The following is a 16,138-nucleotide window of genomic DNA, read 5'->3' as shown; positions in this document are numbered from 1 at the left end:
GGGGCATGGCTCTGTGAATATTTTGACTTTGTGGGCTCCAGAGGAAAATTCCTTGCATGCCTTACCGTTTAGTGCTTTCGTAGCCCAAGTGCACACGCGTACACACACACACACACGCAGAGTAATGCAGAAGAAGACTGAGCCATGCTCAAGTCCATTGGTTTGGGAAAGCTTTGGCAGCCTCCTCACTTTCCCCTTTCAGTGAAATGGGGATTGAGGCGGCCCTTGTTTTCTGGGCCTGCTGCACCCATCTGAAGCCCTCAGATGGCAAAGGTTCCCCTTCAAAGCTAAGTCTCCTAGCAAACTAAGGGCCAGGGCAGCCCCCACGCCTACTGGGGGTTCGTCGCGCACCCCTCACTTTGACTTCACCTCCTCGCCCGATTCTGGCCAGACCAGCCGTGGCCGTGCTCAGCCCGGTTCAGTTCGGGACCGCGAGCCGGTTCGTCGCAGCCCGAATGAGGCGTCGGTGGCCGCGGCTCCGGGGAGCCTACAGAACCCCTCGACCGGCCTTCCCCGCGGAGCAGAGGTGCCGAGTCTTGGGTTGGAGGAGTGAGCCACGAAGAAGGGTTGCTCACCTGCTAGGGAATTTTCCCGGGGCCCTGCTGAGCAGAAAGGGCAGAGGGCAAGTGACATCTTTTAGACTGTGAGCCCACTCTCGCCTGTCCCGCCATCGACCCCCGGCCCACGTCCTCCCCCGGGCCTGGAATGCCCTCCCTCTGCCCATCCGCCAAGCTAGCTCTCTTCCTCCCTTCAAGGCCCTACTGAGAGCTCACCTACTCCAGGAGGCCTTCCCAGACTGAGCCCCTTCCTTCCTCTCCCCCTCATCCCCCTCTCCATCCCCCCCGATCTTACCTCCTTCCCTTCCCCACAGCACCTGTATATATGTATATATGTTTGTACATATTTGTTACTCTATTTTACTTGTACATATCTATTCTATTTATTTTATTTTGTTAGTATGTTTGGTTTTGTTCTCTGTCTCCCCCTTTTAGACTGTGAGCCCACTGTTGGGTAGGGACTGTCTCTATATGTTGCCAACTTGTACTTCCCAAGCGCTTAGTACAGTGCTCTGCACACAGTAAGCGCTCAATAAATACGATTGATGATGATGATGTTGGGTAGGGACTGTCTCTATATGTTGCCAACTTGTACTTCCCAAGCGCTTAGTACAGTGCTCTGTACACAGTAAGCGCTCAATAAATACGATTGATTGATTGATTGATCTCTGTCCACCGCTCGTGACCCCTCCCGCCTCCGCGACTTCCGCCCCACCAGTTTCGTCACGACCAACTGCGCCCTGCAGTTTTCATCCCGGGGCATCCGGCCCGGCCTCACCACCGTGCTGGCCCGGAACCTGGACAAGAACACCATGGGCTACCTGCAGTGGCGGTGGGGCATCCAGTCCGCCATGAACACCAGCATCGTCCGGGACACGAAAAGCAGCCACTTCACCGTGGCCTTACAGGTGAGGTGGAGAGCCCGTGGGGAGACGGGCAGGAGCCAATTTGTACTTCCCAAGCGCTTAGTACAGTGCTCTGCACATAGTAAGCGCTCAATAAATACGATTGATGATGATGATGAGCCACCTGCAGGGTTTCTGCCCGGTTTCTGATGTCCCTAGCTGGGGGTTCCACCACTGGGGCAGTGCTTGGTGTCCTGTTGGCAGACTCCCTGCCCCACTTCTAATTGCCAGGCAAGATCCTGCACCGTAGGGAACAGGATGCAGAACTCCAGGCAAATACTGGGCACCCAAAAGGCCGTCTGGCTCTACTCCTCTTTACAGTGGATCACTGGAGGGGGTTCTGTTTGTCCAGATTATCCAGACCAAACGTACCTCAGTCACTAATGATAATTGTGGTATTTGTTAAGTACAGTGCTTACTATGTGTCAAGCACTGTACTAGGTGCTGGGTTAGATACAAGATGATCCAGTCCCACACAAGCTCACAGTCTAAGTAGGAGGGAGAACAGGTATTGAATCCTCATTTTGCAGATGAGGGAACTGAGGCACAGAGAAGTGAAGTGACTTGTCCAAGGTCACACCAAAGGTACGTGGCAGAGTCGGGATTAGAACCCAGGTCCTCCAACTCCCAGGCCCTTGCTCTTTCCACCAGGCCACGCTGCTTCCCACTACTGCTGCTGGTGATAGAGACTGATGCCTACCCTGAGCAAAGCACTGTGTATGGGGCACTCGGGGAGTATCCAGAAGTTTAAGGCCCAGTCCTTGCCTTCAAGGAGCAAACTGTATTTGTTAATCAGTGGTATTTATTGAGCACTTTCTGTGTGCGGAGCACTGTACTAAGCACTTGGGAGACTGTGATACAGTAGAGTTGGCCCTGCCCCAAGGAGGGTGATACAGTAGGGTTGTCCCTGCCCCAAGGAGCTCCTACAGTCTAGAGGGGGAGCGTTTGTAGTCTTGTTCTCCTGGGAGGCGTCAGAATGTAGGTACCAACAGGTACGTAACGTCCACCTGGTGAACTCTGGGTGTGCCGTAAAAGAGCATTCATTCGGGTCGACCAGGTAACCCCACCCTCGTCCCAAAAGAAGACAGGGAAATGGAAACCCTGAGGTCTGGCCTCAGCAGCTGAGAGGGTGGGAGCCCTGAGTAACTAAAGCATGGCTCCTCTGAAGGCTTATCTAGATCGGGGGTGTATCGCCACTAAGGTGGAGGGTGCCTGAACCCTCCCTTCTCCTTCCCTCCCCATCAGCTCGGGATCCCCCACTCCTTCGCAATGATCAGCTACCAGCACAAATTCCAGGATGACGATCAGACCCGGGTGAAAGGCTCCCTGAAGTAAGTCAAGGGAGACGGGGAGGGAGAGAAAGGAGGGGATGGAGGGAGGGAGGAGTTCTGCCCCATGCCCGAGTCCAGTAAAGGCTGAGAAGTCTTCCCTGGTTTCTCATTCTGTCCCTACAGGGCCGGCTTTTTCGGGACCGTGGTGGAGTACGGAGCAGAGAGGAAGATTTCCAGGCATAGTGTTTTGGGAGCAACCGTCAGTGTGGGCGTTCCTCAGGGAGTGTCTCTCAAAATCAAGTAAGTGTGGCCAGGCAGGCAGGGCCTCATGGTTCAGATGCCACCCGGCCTGGGGCCAAGCCCGGCAAAGCATTGTTATGGAACGGGGGTCTGCCTGGCATTCATCCCCTCCCGATTCCACGCTTCCCTCTCCCCCAGCGAAAGGGCCCCCCAGGGGAGGTCAGGGAAGGGGGAGGAAATTCCCGGGTCCTGTTTCCATCTCTGCCGTTGGATTGAAACCGCGGGTATCCCCGTTCCCCCGGCTGTAGAATCCCCCTTCCAGACAGGAAACGACTCACACAGCAGACTCTCTGGGATGAGTTGCTAAAGTGCACTCCCAGAACTGTACTCTTCTGTCTCATTTTAGCTATGTCCACCACAAAAGCAAAAAAAAAACCAACATTTTTCACTTCAGTGTGGTGTCCAGGTGACAAACCCCGGAATGAGTCCAGCCGTCTCAGGCTGGAGTGTGATCTAAAGTTTTGGCAGCAGATGGCACCAGAGTCCCACAAACCAGCTAGGGCCCGCTCCCTCGGAGAAATTTCGTCTTCCCAAAGTTTTTCTGGCACCGGGTGTGAACTTCGATTGCCTCCTGCCCAGGATAGGGTGTAAACAGTTGGAAGAGAGTGTGAAAAAGAGTGTCAACAGCCCCACTTCTCTGCCTCCTAAAGCCAGGCCCCATACTTCAATCAATCAATCGTATTTATTGAGCGCGTACTGTGTGCAGAGCACTGTACTAAGCGCTTGGGAAGTACAAGTCGGCAACACATAGAGAGTCCCTACCCAACAGCGGGTTCACAGTCTAGAAGGGGGAGACAGAGAACAAAACGAAACATACTAACAAAATAAAATAAATAGAATAGATATGTACAAGTAAGATAAATAAATAGAGTAATAAAAATGTACAAACATATATACATATATACAGGTGCTGTGGGGAAGGAAAGGAGATAAGATGGGGGGATGGAGAGGGGGACGAGGGGGAGAGGAAGGAAGGGGCTCAGTCTGGAAAGGCCTCCTGGAGGAGGTGAGCTCTCAGTAGGGCCTTGAAGGGAGGAAGAGAGCTAGCTTGGCGGATGGGCAGAGGGAGGGCATTCCAGGCCCGGGGGGATGACGTGGGCCGGGGGTCGATGGCGGGACAGGCGAGAACGAGGCACGGTGAGGAGATGAGCGGCGGAGGAGCGGAGGGTGTGGGCTGGGCTGTAGAAGGAGAAAAGGGAGGTGAGGTAGGAGGGGGCGAGGTGATGGACAGCCTTGAAGCCCAGGGTGAGGAGTTTCTGCCTGATGCGCAGATTGATTGGTAGCCACTGGAGATTTCTTCCCCAGGAGACCCAGCCTTTATCCCTAGAATTGGCAGGAGATTTAAAACCCTTCCTTCCTTTCTTCCTCCCTTCCTTCCTGTGGCCACGTGGATGGAGAGCACCTGAGCTCCTGTGGACGTGGCAGGAAAGAGTGGCTGAGGGGGGTCGGTCCTGTGCAGCTGATTATACAGCACACCCCCAGCATCCCTTCTGCTTACTGTTTTCCAGGCTCAACAGGGCCAGCCAGACGTACTTCTTCCCCGTCCACCTGACAGATCAGCTCCTGCCCAGTGCCGTGTTTTATGCCACCGTGGGACCCCTGGTTGTCTACTTCGCCATGCACCGTCTGGTCATCCGACCCTACCTCAGGGCTCAGAAAGAGAAGTGAGTCGGGCCTGGTTCAGGATCTGCCTTCTGGCTGACTCCCCCTGGGCAGGTGGGGCTGAGGGCGGCCTGCTTGTGGCTGGGTTTGTTAGTCATTGAGCACTTGCCAGACATCACTCAGGTGCTTGGGAAGTGAGATTGGCACAGTCCCTATCCCACCACAGAGCTCACAATCTAATTAAGAGGCAGGGAGACCAGCTTACATTTGAGGGGACTGAAGCCCAGAACGGTTGGGTGACTTGCACAAGGACAAACAGGCCAGTGGCAGAACTGGACCTCGGAGTTGACTGGCTCCCCATCTTTGGTTCTCACCCTGTCTCTCCGACCTCTCTTTCTCAGTCTTGTGTGTAGGGTCCTCCTCTACCTCTTATCCTTTGATAGTTGAGGTCTCTTGAAGCTCAGTTCTGGTTCCCCTTCTAATCTTCATCTACATCCACTTTCTTGGAGAACTCATTCCCTCCGATGACTGGTGTTACCATCTGTGTGTGGTTGATCCCCAAGTCTACATCTCCAGCCCTGACCTCTCTTTTTCTCTGCAGTCTCGAATTTCCTCCTGCCTTCAGGACATCTCTTATCTGGATGTCCCGCCAGCACCTCACTGTGCCTCATTCTCGCCTGTCCCGCGGTCGACCCCCGGCCCACGTCCTTCCCCTGGCCTGGAATGCCCTCCCTCCACACATCTGCCAAGCTAGCTCTCTTCCTCCCTTCAGAGCCCTTCTGAGAGCTCACCTCCTCCAGGAGGCCTTCCCAGACTGAGCCCCCTCCTTCCCCTCCCCCTCCCCATCCCCCTCGCCCTGCCTCCTTCCCCTCCCCACAGCACCTGTATATATACTTGTACGGATTTATTACTCTAATTTCCTTGTACATATTTACTATTCTATTTTATTTTGTTAATGTGTTTTGTTTTCTTGTCTGTCTCCCCCTTCTAGACTGTGAGCCCACTGTTGAGTAGAGACCGTCTCTATATGTTGCCAACGTGTACTTCCCAGGCGCTTAGTACAGTGCTATGGACACAGTAAGCACTCAATAAATATGATTGAATGAATGAATTCTCCGCCCACACCGAGCTTACAGTCTAGGGGCGGGGAGACAGACATTAATCTAAATAAATAAATTAAGGGTATATACATAAGTGCTGTGGAGCTGGCTGGGGCGGGCAGGGGGACGGTGAATACATGGAGAAAATCAGGGAGACACAGAAGGGAGTGGGAGAAGAGGAAAGGTGAGCTTAGTCGGAGAAAGCCGTTTGGGGAAGATGTACCGTCAGTAAAGGTTTGAAGAGGGGGAGAGTAATTGTCATCTGTGAGGAGGGAGGGTGTTGCAGGACGTGGGTGAGAGGTCAGTGGCAAGAGAGATGAGATGGAGATACAGTGGGAAGGTTAGCATTAGAGGAACCAAATAGTCCGGTCTCTGCTGCACATTTGGTCCATGTCTTCCCACTCTGTGAGAACCTCCATCGGTTTACCCATCCACCATCACATGAAACAGAAACTCCTTACTACAGGCTTTAAAGCACCGTCAGCTCACCCCCTCCTGTCTCACCTCACTGATCAGCCCAGCCCGCAAGCTCTGCTCCTCCAGCACTAGCCTACTCACTGTGCCCTGATCTCATCTGTCTCACCTCTGCCCCTTTCCCAAATCCTCCCCTTAGCCCAGAACTCCTTCCTCCTCCATATACACCAGATCGCCACTCTCCTCACCTTCAAAAACCTTACTACGGTCACATTTTGTCCAAGAGGCTTTCCCCAATGAAACCCTTTTTTTCCTTAGTTCCCTTTCCCTTCTGCAGCGTTTATGCACTTGGATCTGTGACCTTTGGGCGTTTGATATTCGCCCCACCTTCAAACCCACAGCACTCACATACACATCTAGAAGTTGTACATTATAAATTATTTATCTGTATAAATTTCTGTCTCCCCCCCTCTAGATCATAAGGTCATTATGGGGCAGGGAACGTATCTCTCACCAAGGAGGGACCATCTCTATATGTTGTGAACTTATACTTCCCAAGCGCTTAGTACAGTGCTCTGCACACAGTAAGCACTCAATAAATACAATTGAATGAGTGAATGAATGAACATGTCTCTCATCTGTGTCATATTGTACTCTTCCAAACAGTATAGTGCTCTGCACCTAGGATAGATACCATTGATGATGATTCATGCTAGAACACTGGCCTTTTGTGTGACCTTGGGCAAGTCATCTAACCTCCCTGTGCCTCAATCTCCTCGAGTGTAAACTGAGGTAAGATCCCTGCTCTCCCTATCATCATCAATCGTATTTATTGAGCGCTTACTATGTGCAGAGCATTGTACTAAGCGCTTGGGAAGTACAAATTGGCAACATATAGAGACAGTCCCTACCCAACAGTGGGCTCACAGTCTAAAAGGGGGAGACAGAGAACAAAACCAAACATACTAACAAAATAAAATAAATAGAATAGCTGTGTACAAGTAAAATAAATAAACAAATAAATAAATAAATATGTACAAACATATATACATATATACAGGTGCTGTGGGGAAGGGAAGGAGGTAAGATGGGGGGGATGGAGAGGGGGACGAGGGGGAGAGGAAGGAAGGGGCTCAGTCTGGGAAGGCCTCCTGGAGGAGGTGAGCTCTCAGCAGGGCCTTGAAGGGAGGAAGAGAGCTAGCTTGGCGGATGGGCGGAGGGAGGGCATTCCAGGCCCGGGGGATGACGTGGGCCGGGGGTCATGGCGGGACAGGCGAGAACGAGGTATGGTGAGGAGATTAGCAGCGGAGGAGCGGAGGGTGCGGGGTGGGCTGGAGAAGGAGAGAAGGGAGGTGAGGTAGGAGGGGGCGAGGTGATGGACAGCCTTGAAGCCCAGGGTGAGGAGTTTCTGACTGATGAGGAGATTGATTGGTAGCCACTGGAGATTTTTGAGGAAATCTCAAAAATCTATCGCTTCATCAAATTGTGAACCCCGTGGTGGGATGAGGGACTACACCAATGTCATTATCCTGGGTTAACCCAGTGGTTGGTGACTGACTGTGACTCAGAGCCCCCAGAATTCACTGACCGAAAGCACCAATACCCCAAAGCCTGTCTCCAGGAAGGGATGAAACTGAGAGTGAGAGGGGGCTTTGTGATAGGAAAAGCACATTCATTCAAATTCACTGAATCATATTTATTGAGCGCTTGTTGTGTGCAGAGCACTGTACTAAACACTTGGGAAGTACAAATAGGCAACATATAGAGATGGTCCCTACCCAACAACGGGCTCACAGTCTAGAAGGGGGAGACAGACAACAAAACAAAACAAGGAGACAGGTGTCAATACCATCAGAATAAATAGAATTATAGCTATATACACATCATTAATAAAATAAATATAGTAAGTATGTACAAGTAAAATAGAGTAATAAATATGTACAAATATCTACAAGTGCTGTGGGGAGAAGGTGGTAGGGCAGAGGGAGGGAGGGGGGCGATGGGGAGGGGAGGAGGAGGGGAGGAAAAGGGGGGCTTAGTCTGGGGAGGCCTCCTGGAGGAGTAGGGCTTTGAAGGGAGGAGAGAGCTAGTTTGGCAGATGTGTGGAGGGAGGCCATTCCAGGCCAGAGGGAGAACGTGGGCCAGGGATCGACGGCGGGACAGGTGAGAACGAGGCACAGTGCGGAGGTTAGCAGCAGAGGAGCGGAGGGTGCAGGTTGGGCTGTAGAAGGAGAAAAGGGAGGTGAGGTAGGAGGGGGCGAGGGGATGGACAGCCTTGAAGCTGAGAGTAAGGAGTTTTTGCTTGATTTGAAGGTTGATAGGCAACCACAGGAGGTTTTTGAGGAGGGGAATGACATGCCCAGAGCGTTTCTGTACATAGATAATCCGGACAGCAGAGTGAAGTATAGACTGAAGTGAGGAGAGACAGGAGGAAGGGAGATCAGAAAGGAGGCTGATGCAGTAATCCAGTCGGGATAGGATGAGAGATTGAACCAGCAAGGTAGCTGTTTGGATTTCATTCATTCAGTCATATTTATTGAGCGCTTACTGTGTGCAGAGCACTGTACTAAGCGCTTGGGAAGTACAAGTTGGCAACATATAGCGATGGTCCCCACCCAACACAGTCTAGAAGTCTAGTTTGGATGGAGAGGTTAGGGCGGATTTTTTGCGATGTTGTGGAGGTGAGACCGGCAGGTTTTGGTGACGGATTGGATGTGTGGGGCGAACGAGAGAGCGAAGTCAAGGATGACACCAAGGTTGTGGGCTTGTGAGACGGGTATTGTCTAAGACGAGGTTTGGTCCAGGGGAAGCGAATCGTACTGGCTTGGGTGTTCCCAGAGACCTGCATCTGACGACTTGAACCTTTCACTTTCCCGTGGTTCTGTTGTGGTTTTGACCGACTGGATCAATCAATCAATCAATCGTATTTATTGAGCGCATACTGTGTGCAGAGCACTGTACTAAGCGCTTGGGAAGTACAAGTTGGCAACATATAGAGACAGTCCCTACCCAACAGTGGGCTCACATGTGGGGCAGGGGAGCTGAGAGCGAGATCTGATTTCAGAACAGAGCTGCAAGCGTCCTGGTGTTTTGAATGGGGGTAGGTTAAACGGAAAAGCCTCCGTTTGACGGGCTTTGCCCGCTGGGGTCTCAGAACAGCAGAGCCAAGATCAAACTGGCTCCAGAACGTGCCTCGTCCCGAATCCAACCAGAGGGCCTGGTTGACCCGTTGCTGCAAAACGTGGAGCTCACGAGCGCCTTGTGTTTTTCTCGCATAAGGGAACTGGAGAAGCAAAGGGAAAGCACCGCCACGGACATTCTTCAGAAGAAGCAGGAGGCCGAGGCTGCTGTGAGTGCTGTTGAAAACTCCGCTGAAGGGGGCACCCCCATCACCCTGCGTCAGGCCAGACCTCTCTCCCCGATCCCCATTCCCCGTTGGCGCACTCTCTGAATGTTACGGCATTTGTGGCGGAGCAGCCTGGATTATAATAATATTAATAATAATGTATTTTTTAAGCAATTACTACATGAAGCATTGTCCTAAGGGGTGGATGCCCACCCCTGCCTGCCCCAATGCCTGTAGAAACGAGCCTGCGCTCTCCGCTGCCTGCTCCGCACCTTGCCCTTAACAGCCCTGAGCCTTGGACGGCTTTGGACAAGAACCCTCCCTGACCCCCAGCTGCACCACTCATTTCTCCCCGGGGCTAGAAGGTGCCACGGTGGAGAGTGACCAGGTTGATCCGTGACCTAATCCGCACCTTACTTGCACCCTGATCGGTGGTGCCACAGAGGACTCTAGCCTGCTCTCATTGTCTTGCATCACCTCGGCTCCCGTAGGCCTCTGGATGGCCCAAGCCCTTCCACCCCATCCAGACTGAGCCCCGGAGCCTCAGCAGTCAGATCTGGACCTTGGGCACGTCACTTCACCTCTCTGGGCCTCAGTTACCTCATCTGTAAACTGGGGATTGACTGTGAGCCCTATGTGGAAAAGGGACTGTGTCCCACCTGATTACCTTGTATCTCCCTCAGCGCTTAGTAGAGTGTCTGGCACTTAGCAAGTGCTTAACAAATACCAGGATAATATTGTTTTTATTATTATTTATCCTTACCCTTGACATTTCTTCCCAGAGACCTCTTGGACCTCATAGGCTTACGGGAACCACTGGGCATACATGATGATGATGATGATGGTACTTGTTAAGCGCTTACTATGTGCCAAGCACTGTTCTAAGTGCTGGGGCCGATACAAGGTAATCAGGTTATCCCACGAGGGGCTCACAAACCTAATCCCCATTTTACAGATGAGTTAACTGAGGCACAGAGAAGTTAAGTGACTTGCTCAGCGTCACACAGCTGACAAATGGTGGAGCCGGGATTAGAACCCACCTCCTCTGACTCCCAAGCCCGGGCTCTTTCCACTGAGCCACGCTGCTCCTGTGCATGAGGCGGTACCAAAAGCATAAAGGGGGCAACGTGGACCCTATGTTTAGGCCCCCTACTCTGTTGGTTTTTATGGTATTTAAGCGCTTACTATGTGCCAGGCACTGTTCTCAGTGCTAGGGTAGATGCAAGGTAATCAGGTCCTATATGGGGCTCACGATCTTAATCCCCATTTTACAGATGAGGGAATTGAGACGCAAAGAAGTGAAGTGACTTGCCCAAAGTCACACAGCAGACAAGTGACAGAATTGGGATTAGAATTCAAGTCTTTCAAACCCCTTGAGCCTGAGCGGTGCTCTAGCTACCAGTGAGGACAATCTCCAAGGAAGTAGTGGTGGAAACCGATCCTCCCTTTGCAGTCTGAAGGATGCAGAGCTTGGCTGGCTCTATCCTCCAAGGCTGGGGAATGTGACGTCTGAGGGGTAATGGCATCCCCAGTCTCCACCCGTAGTTTTCAGCCCCATCGCGGTCTCCGTCGGGACTTGGTTTTTAAAATCTGTTGACCTGTCGTGGATTCCTCCAGTTTCTTAGCTCTGTTCTTGGCCACTTGGACCCGGAGAGCGTGCTAATGGCCTCTCCTCCCTCCTTGGCAGGTTCGGCTAATGCAGGAGTCCGTCCGAAGGATCATTGAGGCAGAAGAGTCGAGAATGGGTACGCCGGTGGGATTCGTCTTTTAGTGGGGAGCGGGCTGGGCTTCAGAACGGGTGTCCGGAGCCAGGGGAGGGGACCCCCGCGGGTCACTGTGTAAGCGTGCGTGTGCCCCAGGGCTGATCATCGTGAACGCCTGGTACGGGAAGTTCGTCAATGACAAGAGCCGGAAGAACGAGAAAGTGAAGGTGATCGACGTGACGGTCCCCCTTCAGTGCCTGGTGAAGGACTCGAAGCTCATCCTCACGGAAGCCCCCAAGGTAACCGCTCCGACCAGCGCGGCTGGTCTGGGACGGCCTGGAGCCCACGCTGGGCTCCCGCCTGAAAACGGGGGCCGGGCAGGGCCCCCCGAATCGCTGCACTGTGTGGCTTCCACCCTTTCCTTTTCCTCCTTCCCTCCCTGTCCCCAGGGCCCAACCCAGTGTCCTTGCTCAGAGCTGGTCTCTAGTTCTAGCTTAGTCACAGGGGCTACCGACCCTGAATTTGCATACAGCTTCTGAGCCAAGAAAAAGTAGGCCGATAAAATGCTGTCGATAATGACTTAAAACGGCTGCCTCTGGCAGTCAGAACTTCAGGAATCACCATGTTCTGGCAAAACCGGGTAGGTAGACTCAGTGAAGCGAAAGGAAGAACGCTGCACTGGTGGTGAGCAGAGTACGGCCCTCAGGCCTGACCCCGGCCTCCGATCGATTGGCTCTGGTCCACGGACTAGATTCGGGCTGGCTCTGGGTAGAGCAGGGATTTGGGAGTCCAGAGGACCTGGGTTCTAACCCCGGCTCCGCCACTTGTGTGCTGTGTGACCTTGGGCAAGTCACTTCACCACTCTGGGCCTCAGTTACCTCATCTGTAAACTGGGGATTAAGACTGTGAGCCCTATGTGGAACAGGGACTGTGTCCCACCTGATTACCTTGTATCTCCCCCAGTACTTAGCAGAGTGCCTGGCACTTAGCAAGCACTTAACAAATACCACAGTAATTAGATTATTTATCATTACCCTTGACATTTCTTCCCAATGGATGGTATTTATTGAGTGCCTACTGCATGCAGAGCATTGTACTAAGCATCCGGTAAAGCCAGGGTAGCTATTCCTGATCCTCAGTCCTTCCCAGCCCTGGTGACTCCAAGATCAGCTTTTTTTGCCCTGAGAAATGTGTAGATAGATACGAACTATCTGTGGCCAGCTCAGAATCAAGAAGGGCCACCACGGACTGAAGCGGTTGCATGTCCAGAGTTGAAACCCTCCTTCCTTCCCTCCCCTCACCCTCACTGTTAGTGAGAGTGCTGTGCACATAGTAAGCGCTCAATAAATACGATTGATTGATTGATTGAGAGGCCCTCAGATCACAGTAGTTGCTCGGCCTGCCCTGGGCGGTAGGATAGCTGGAGTGGTATTGATTAAGCACTTACTATGTGCCAGGCGCTGTACTAAGTGCCGGGGTAGATACAAGCTAATCAGGTGGGACACAGACCCTGTCCCACGTGGGGCTCCCAGTCTTATTCCCCGTTTTACAGATGAGGTAACTGAGGCCCAGAGTGGTGAAGTGACTTGCCCAAGGTCACACCGCAGACAAATGGCAGAGCCGGAATTAGAACCCAGGTGCTTCTGACGCTCAGGCCCGTGCTCTGTTCACTTGGCCGCAGTCCGGTGTCCCAGTTACTGACCGGGTGGCAAGAGCCAGTTGTCCTCAGGGTACTCCTGCCCGATTTGTTGCAGGCCGGCCTGCCCGGGTTCTATGATCCATGTGTGGGTGAAGAAAAGAGCCTGAAGGTCCTTTACCAGTTCCGAGGAGTTCTGCACCAGGTGATGTCAGCTGACAATGAGGCCCTTAGGATACCAAAGCAATGTAAGTAGCACCTCTGACCTGCTCTTCTCCCGCTCCCCCTTCCTCCCAACCCTAAGTCCCCATTGCCTCTTTCAGATTGCAGCCACTCCAGGGGACCACAGCACATTCTGTTCCCCAGGCTTCCCTCAACTGCCCACAGCAGGGTGCAGGACCTCAGATTTTAAGAAGCATATCTGGCTTTGTCCCCGTCTTTTGCAGCCCAAATCACTGTGGTCGGGGCTGCAACCTCACCTCCATTTGAGTTGGAAAAGTCCATATTGAACATCTGTCTTTTACCTGGACGTTTCTTCAGAGCCTGAGTTGCCCCTTTAGTTTCCAGCTCCATTTTCTTCCCGACTCATGTGGTGCTGTCAGGCAGCCGTATTTATTAAGCACTTACTGTGTGCAGATAAGCACTTGGGAGAGCTGCCCATAACGAGCTTACAGTCTAGAGGGGGAAACAGACATTAATATGAATTGCAGATATGTACCTAAGTGCTGTGGGTCTGGAAGGGTGATGAATAAAGGGAGCAAGTCAGGTCAGTGCAGAAGGGAGTGGGAGAAGGGGAAATGAGGGCTTAATCGGGGAAGGCGTCTTGGAGGAGATCTGCCTTCAAGAAGGCTTTGAAGGGGGTAGGGGGGGTAATTGACGGATAAGGAAGGGCGGTATCATCCTTGCTCTGGTTGGCCGTTGAGCCGCGAGGCCCTTTGGAGGCGTTTTGAAGGAAGGAGGTACCACCTAGAAATTGTCACCTTCACAATCCTGCCTCTCTCTCCCCTCCAACAGCACACAGGGTGGATGCAGACGGATAGAGGTCCGGAGGAAACGAGGGGTCGGGGTTTCACTCCCCAGAAGCCGCCAAGTCTCTTCCCTTGGGAGTCGATGAGTTCGGAAACACAGCGAGAGAAGCCCCACAGATGTTTTTATTTTATACTATTCCTGTAGAAGGTGGTATCTTTACCAGTTCCGCGAAGGGACGCACAAACCCCACCACCCCCGGCTTTCTTGGGGACTGCAGCGTTAGGGCAACGACTGCCCCGGACCAGAGCCGTACAGCTGACAGTCGTCCGGCCTCTTGAGGACCACCTCCAACGGAGAGGGGGCCGTGGGGGCCCCAAGCCTTGTCCGTGAGCATCAGGTTCTTTCGCAGGTGGCCCGACCGTAGCCCCACTGACCCAACTGCATTGTCTCCTTTCCTGGGTAACGTGGGACATCCCGTGCTCACTGGGTTCTGAGAGTTACTTTTCCCGAGAACCAACGGAAAATGAAATCCACACCCAGGAGATTAGAGTTCTCTTGCCCAGCTTCCAGGATCAAGAGCACGAGCCCCTCTCCCACAGCCCCTCCGCTTCCCATTGGCATGGTTTCTGGGATGTAGGTTTGAAGTGGATTCTGGATCCCGAATGTGCCAGCCCTACCCTGAGGGGGATAGGTGGGCTTGGTAGGCCCTGACTGCTTTTCCCATCCCCGGGGGCTCAGAGCACACTCCCTCACCCCGGCATCTGTCCTCAGAGCCACCATCACCGAGGCAACCAGAGCCCTGTGAAAGCCCACCCCTCTCGCCAGCAGCGTGGGAGAAAGCGGGGCTGTTCCCCGCCCAGAGATGGCCCCCGACCTGCAGAGGGAGGAGGCGTTGGGTGGGCGGGGAGCGGGTCCCGAGGAGGGGGTGAAAGGAGAAAGCCATGGTAATGTTTTGGGGATGTGCCAAACTAGATGTGTGGAGGAAATCCTACTGCCACTGCACCTAACCTCTCTGAAAGGGGCAGGGAGGTGAACCAAGCTGCTCTGGGCCCGTGCTGGGCACTGCTGCTCCTCCCCGGGACGGGACGGGGCGGGAGGGTGCGGCGGTGACTCCTCCCCTCGGTCACTCTGTTAAGGACCTGCCTTCTCGCCTCCCCTCCCCTCTTCTGTCCTGGAGATGCAAAGGTACTAGATGGGAACAACCACTGTACACTTGAATAGCCTGGCAGATTACCGCAGTAAACAATCATCTGACACGCAAACGGGCCTCTTGTCTTGGTCACTCCCCCCAGGGCCCTGCCCTCTTAATAGACACGGAGTCACCTCAGCGGGAATCGCAGGGGCACCAGAATGCCCGGTCCCCCTCCCAACTCCTTGGCCCTTGGGATCAGACTAATCGGTAATAGCCCCTTCCTTCATCCCAGGCTCCGTTATGGTTCCGGTTGTGGAAGTTCTACTACGTTCGCCTCCACTTCAAAACCGCCCCTCAGACCTGAAGCTACGACTGTCAATTGTGCAATAAACCTTGTGCTGACCGTACGCCCAGTTTCAATAGCCGGGGGATCCTCCGGCGTCAATCATGTCGGAAGCCGGTTCTACGGGAGGTGCCGTGTTGTCTTAATAGACCCTTTTGGAAAGCCAGGGATGGGACTTATTTTTGTGAGCAAGAGCAAGGTGTGGCCAGTGGGACTTGCACAAAGCCCTTTCAAAGCAAATTTCTCATTTTCCTGTTGTCCCCCCTGAACCACTGGTTGTGCCCAGATCTAGACTCTCTCTCTCCCAGCAAGGTGGTCCTGCCCATTCCCCTTTAACTCTTGTAAGCGGGGAGGGTTGTTGGGGCCGACCTGGCAAACCATCTCACACCCGCAGGAGACCCAGGAGACAGAGAAACCAAGCGCATTGGAGTGATTTTAATTTTAATCGACTTCGTGGGTGTTTTACAGGTACCCTTGCTCCATTCACTCATCTGCAAAGTAAAAAAAGGAAACCACTCCCCAAACGAATGAGTCTTTTCCACATCATCCACGCAACCCAGAGACAAGGAAGACTGAAAGTTCTCAATTGCATTTATGCCATTCCCGACCAAAACTGGGAAGTGCTACAACACGAGCAACCGGAGTCAGGCCCTCCCCTAGCCCTAATCTCAGAGAAAAGGTACAGTTCCACAGACAAGTCGGAAGAATCCAAATCCCAGGCATCCGAATTGAAGAGTCAAACCTTGAAATACTGCAGCAGCAGGCCAACCTCCTTGAGGCCAGCTAGCCTTGCTGGAGGTCCAATGAAAAGAGCACTGCTCTGGGAAGGAGAAGGCTGGGGTCTAGTCCTGGTTCTACCT

General features: G+C 53.1%; 1 protein-coding gene across 1 annotated transcript in view; it reads left to right on the top strand.

The window, feature by feature from the left end:
- DNAJC11 (DnaJ heat shock protein family (Hsp40) member C11) overlaps positions 1-15,365 on the top strand; it is a 75,854-nt gene extending 60,489 nt beyond the window's left edge. Inside the window, exons 8-16 of the mRNA XM_038747189.1 lie at positions 1,276-1,465; positions 2,708-2,793; positions 2,917-3,033; positions 4,542-4,697; positions 9,429-9,498; positions 11,183-11,240; positions 11,355-11,497; positions 12,953-13,082; positions 13,849-15,365. Coding sequence (XP_038603117.1) covers positions 1,276-1,465; positions 2,708-2,793; positions 2,917-3,033; positions 4,542-4,697; positions 9,429-9,498; positions 11,183-11,240; positions 11,355-11,497; positions 12,953-13,082; positions 13,849-13,874 — 976 coding nt within the window. The 3' untranslated portion in view covers positions 13,875-15,365. The remainder of the gene's footprint in view (positions 1-1,275; positions 1,466-2,707; positions 2,794-2,916; positions 3,034-4,541; positions 4,698-9,428; positions 9,499-11,182; positions 11,241-11,354; positions 11,498-12,952; positions 13,083-13,848) is intronic.
- Positions 15,366-16,138: the final 773 nt, after the last annotated feature.

The sequence above is a fragment of the Tachyglossus aculeatus genome, chromosome 5, assembly GCF_015852505.1.
Source record: "Tachyglossus aculeatus isolate mTacAcu1 chromosome 5, mTacAcu1.pri, whole genome shotgun sequence".
NCBI classification, from domain to species: domain Eukaryota; kingdom Metazoa; phylum Chordata; class Mammalia; order Monotremata; family Tachyglossidae; genus Tachyglossus; species Tachyglossus aculeatus.
The sequence above is the reverse complement of the archived record's forward strand: the minus strand, read 5'-3'. Positions and strand labels throughout refer to the sequence as shown.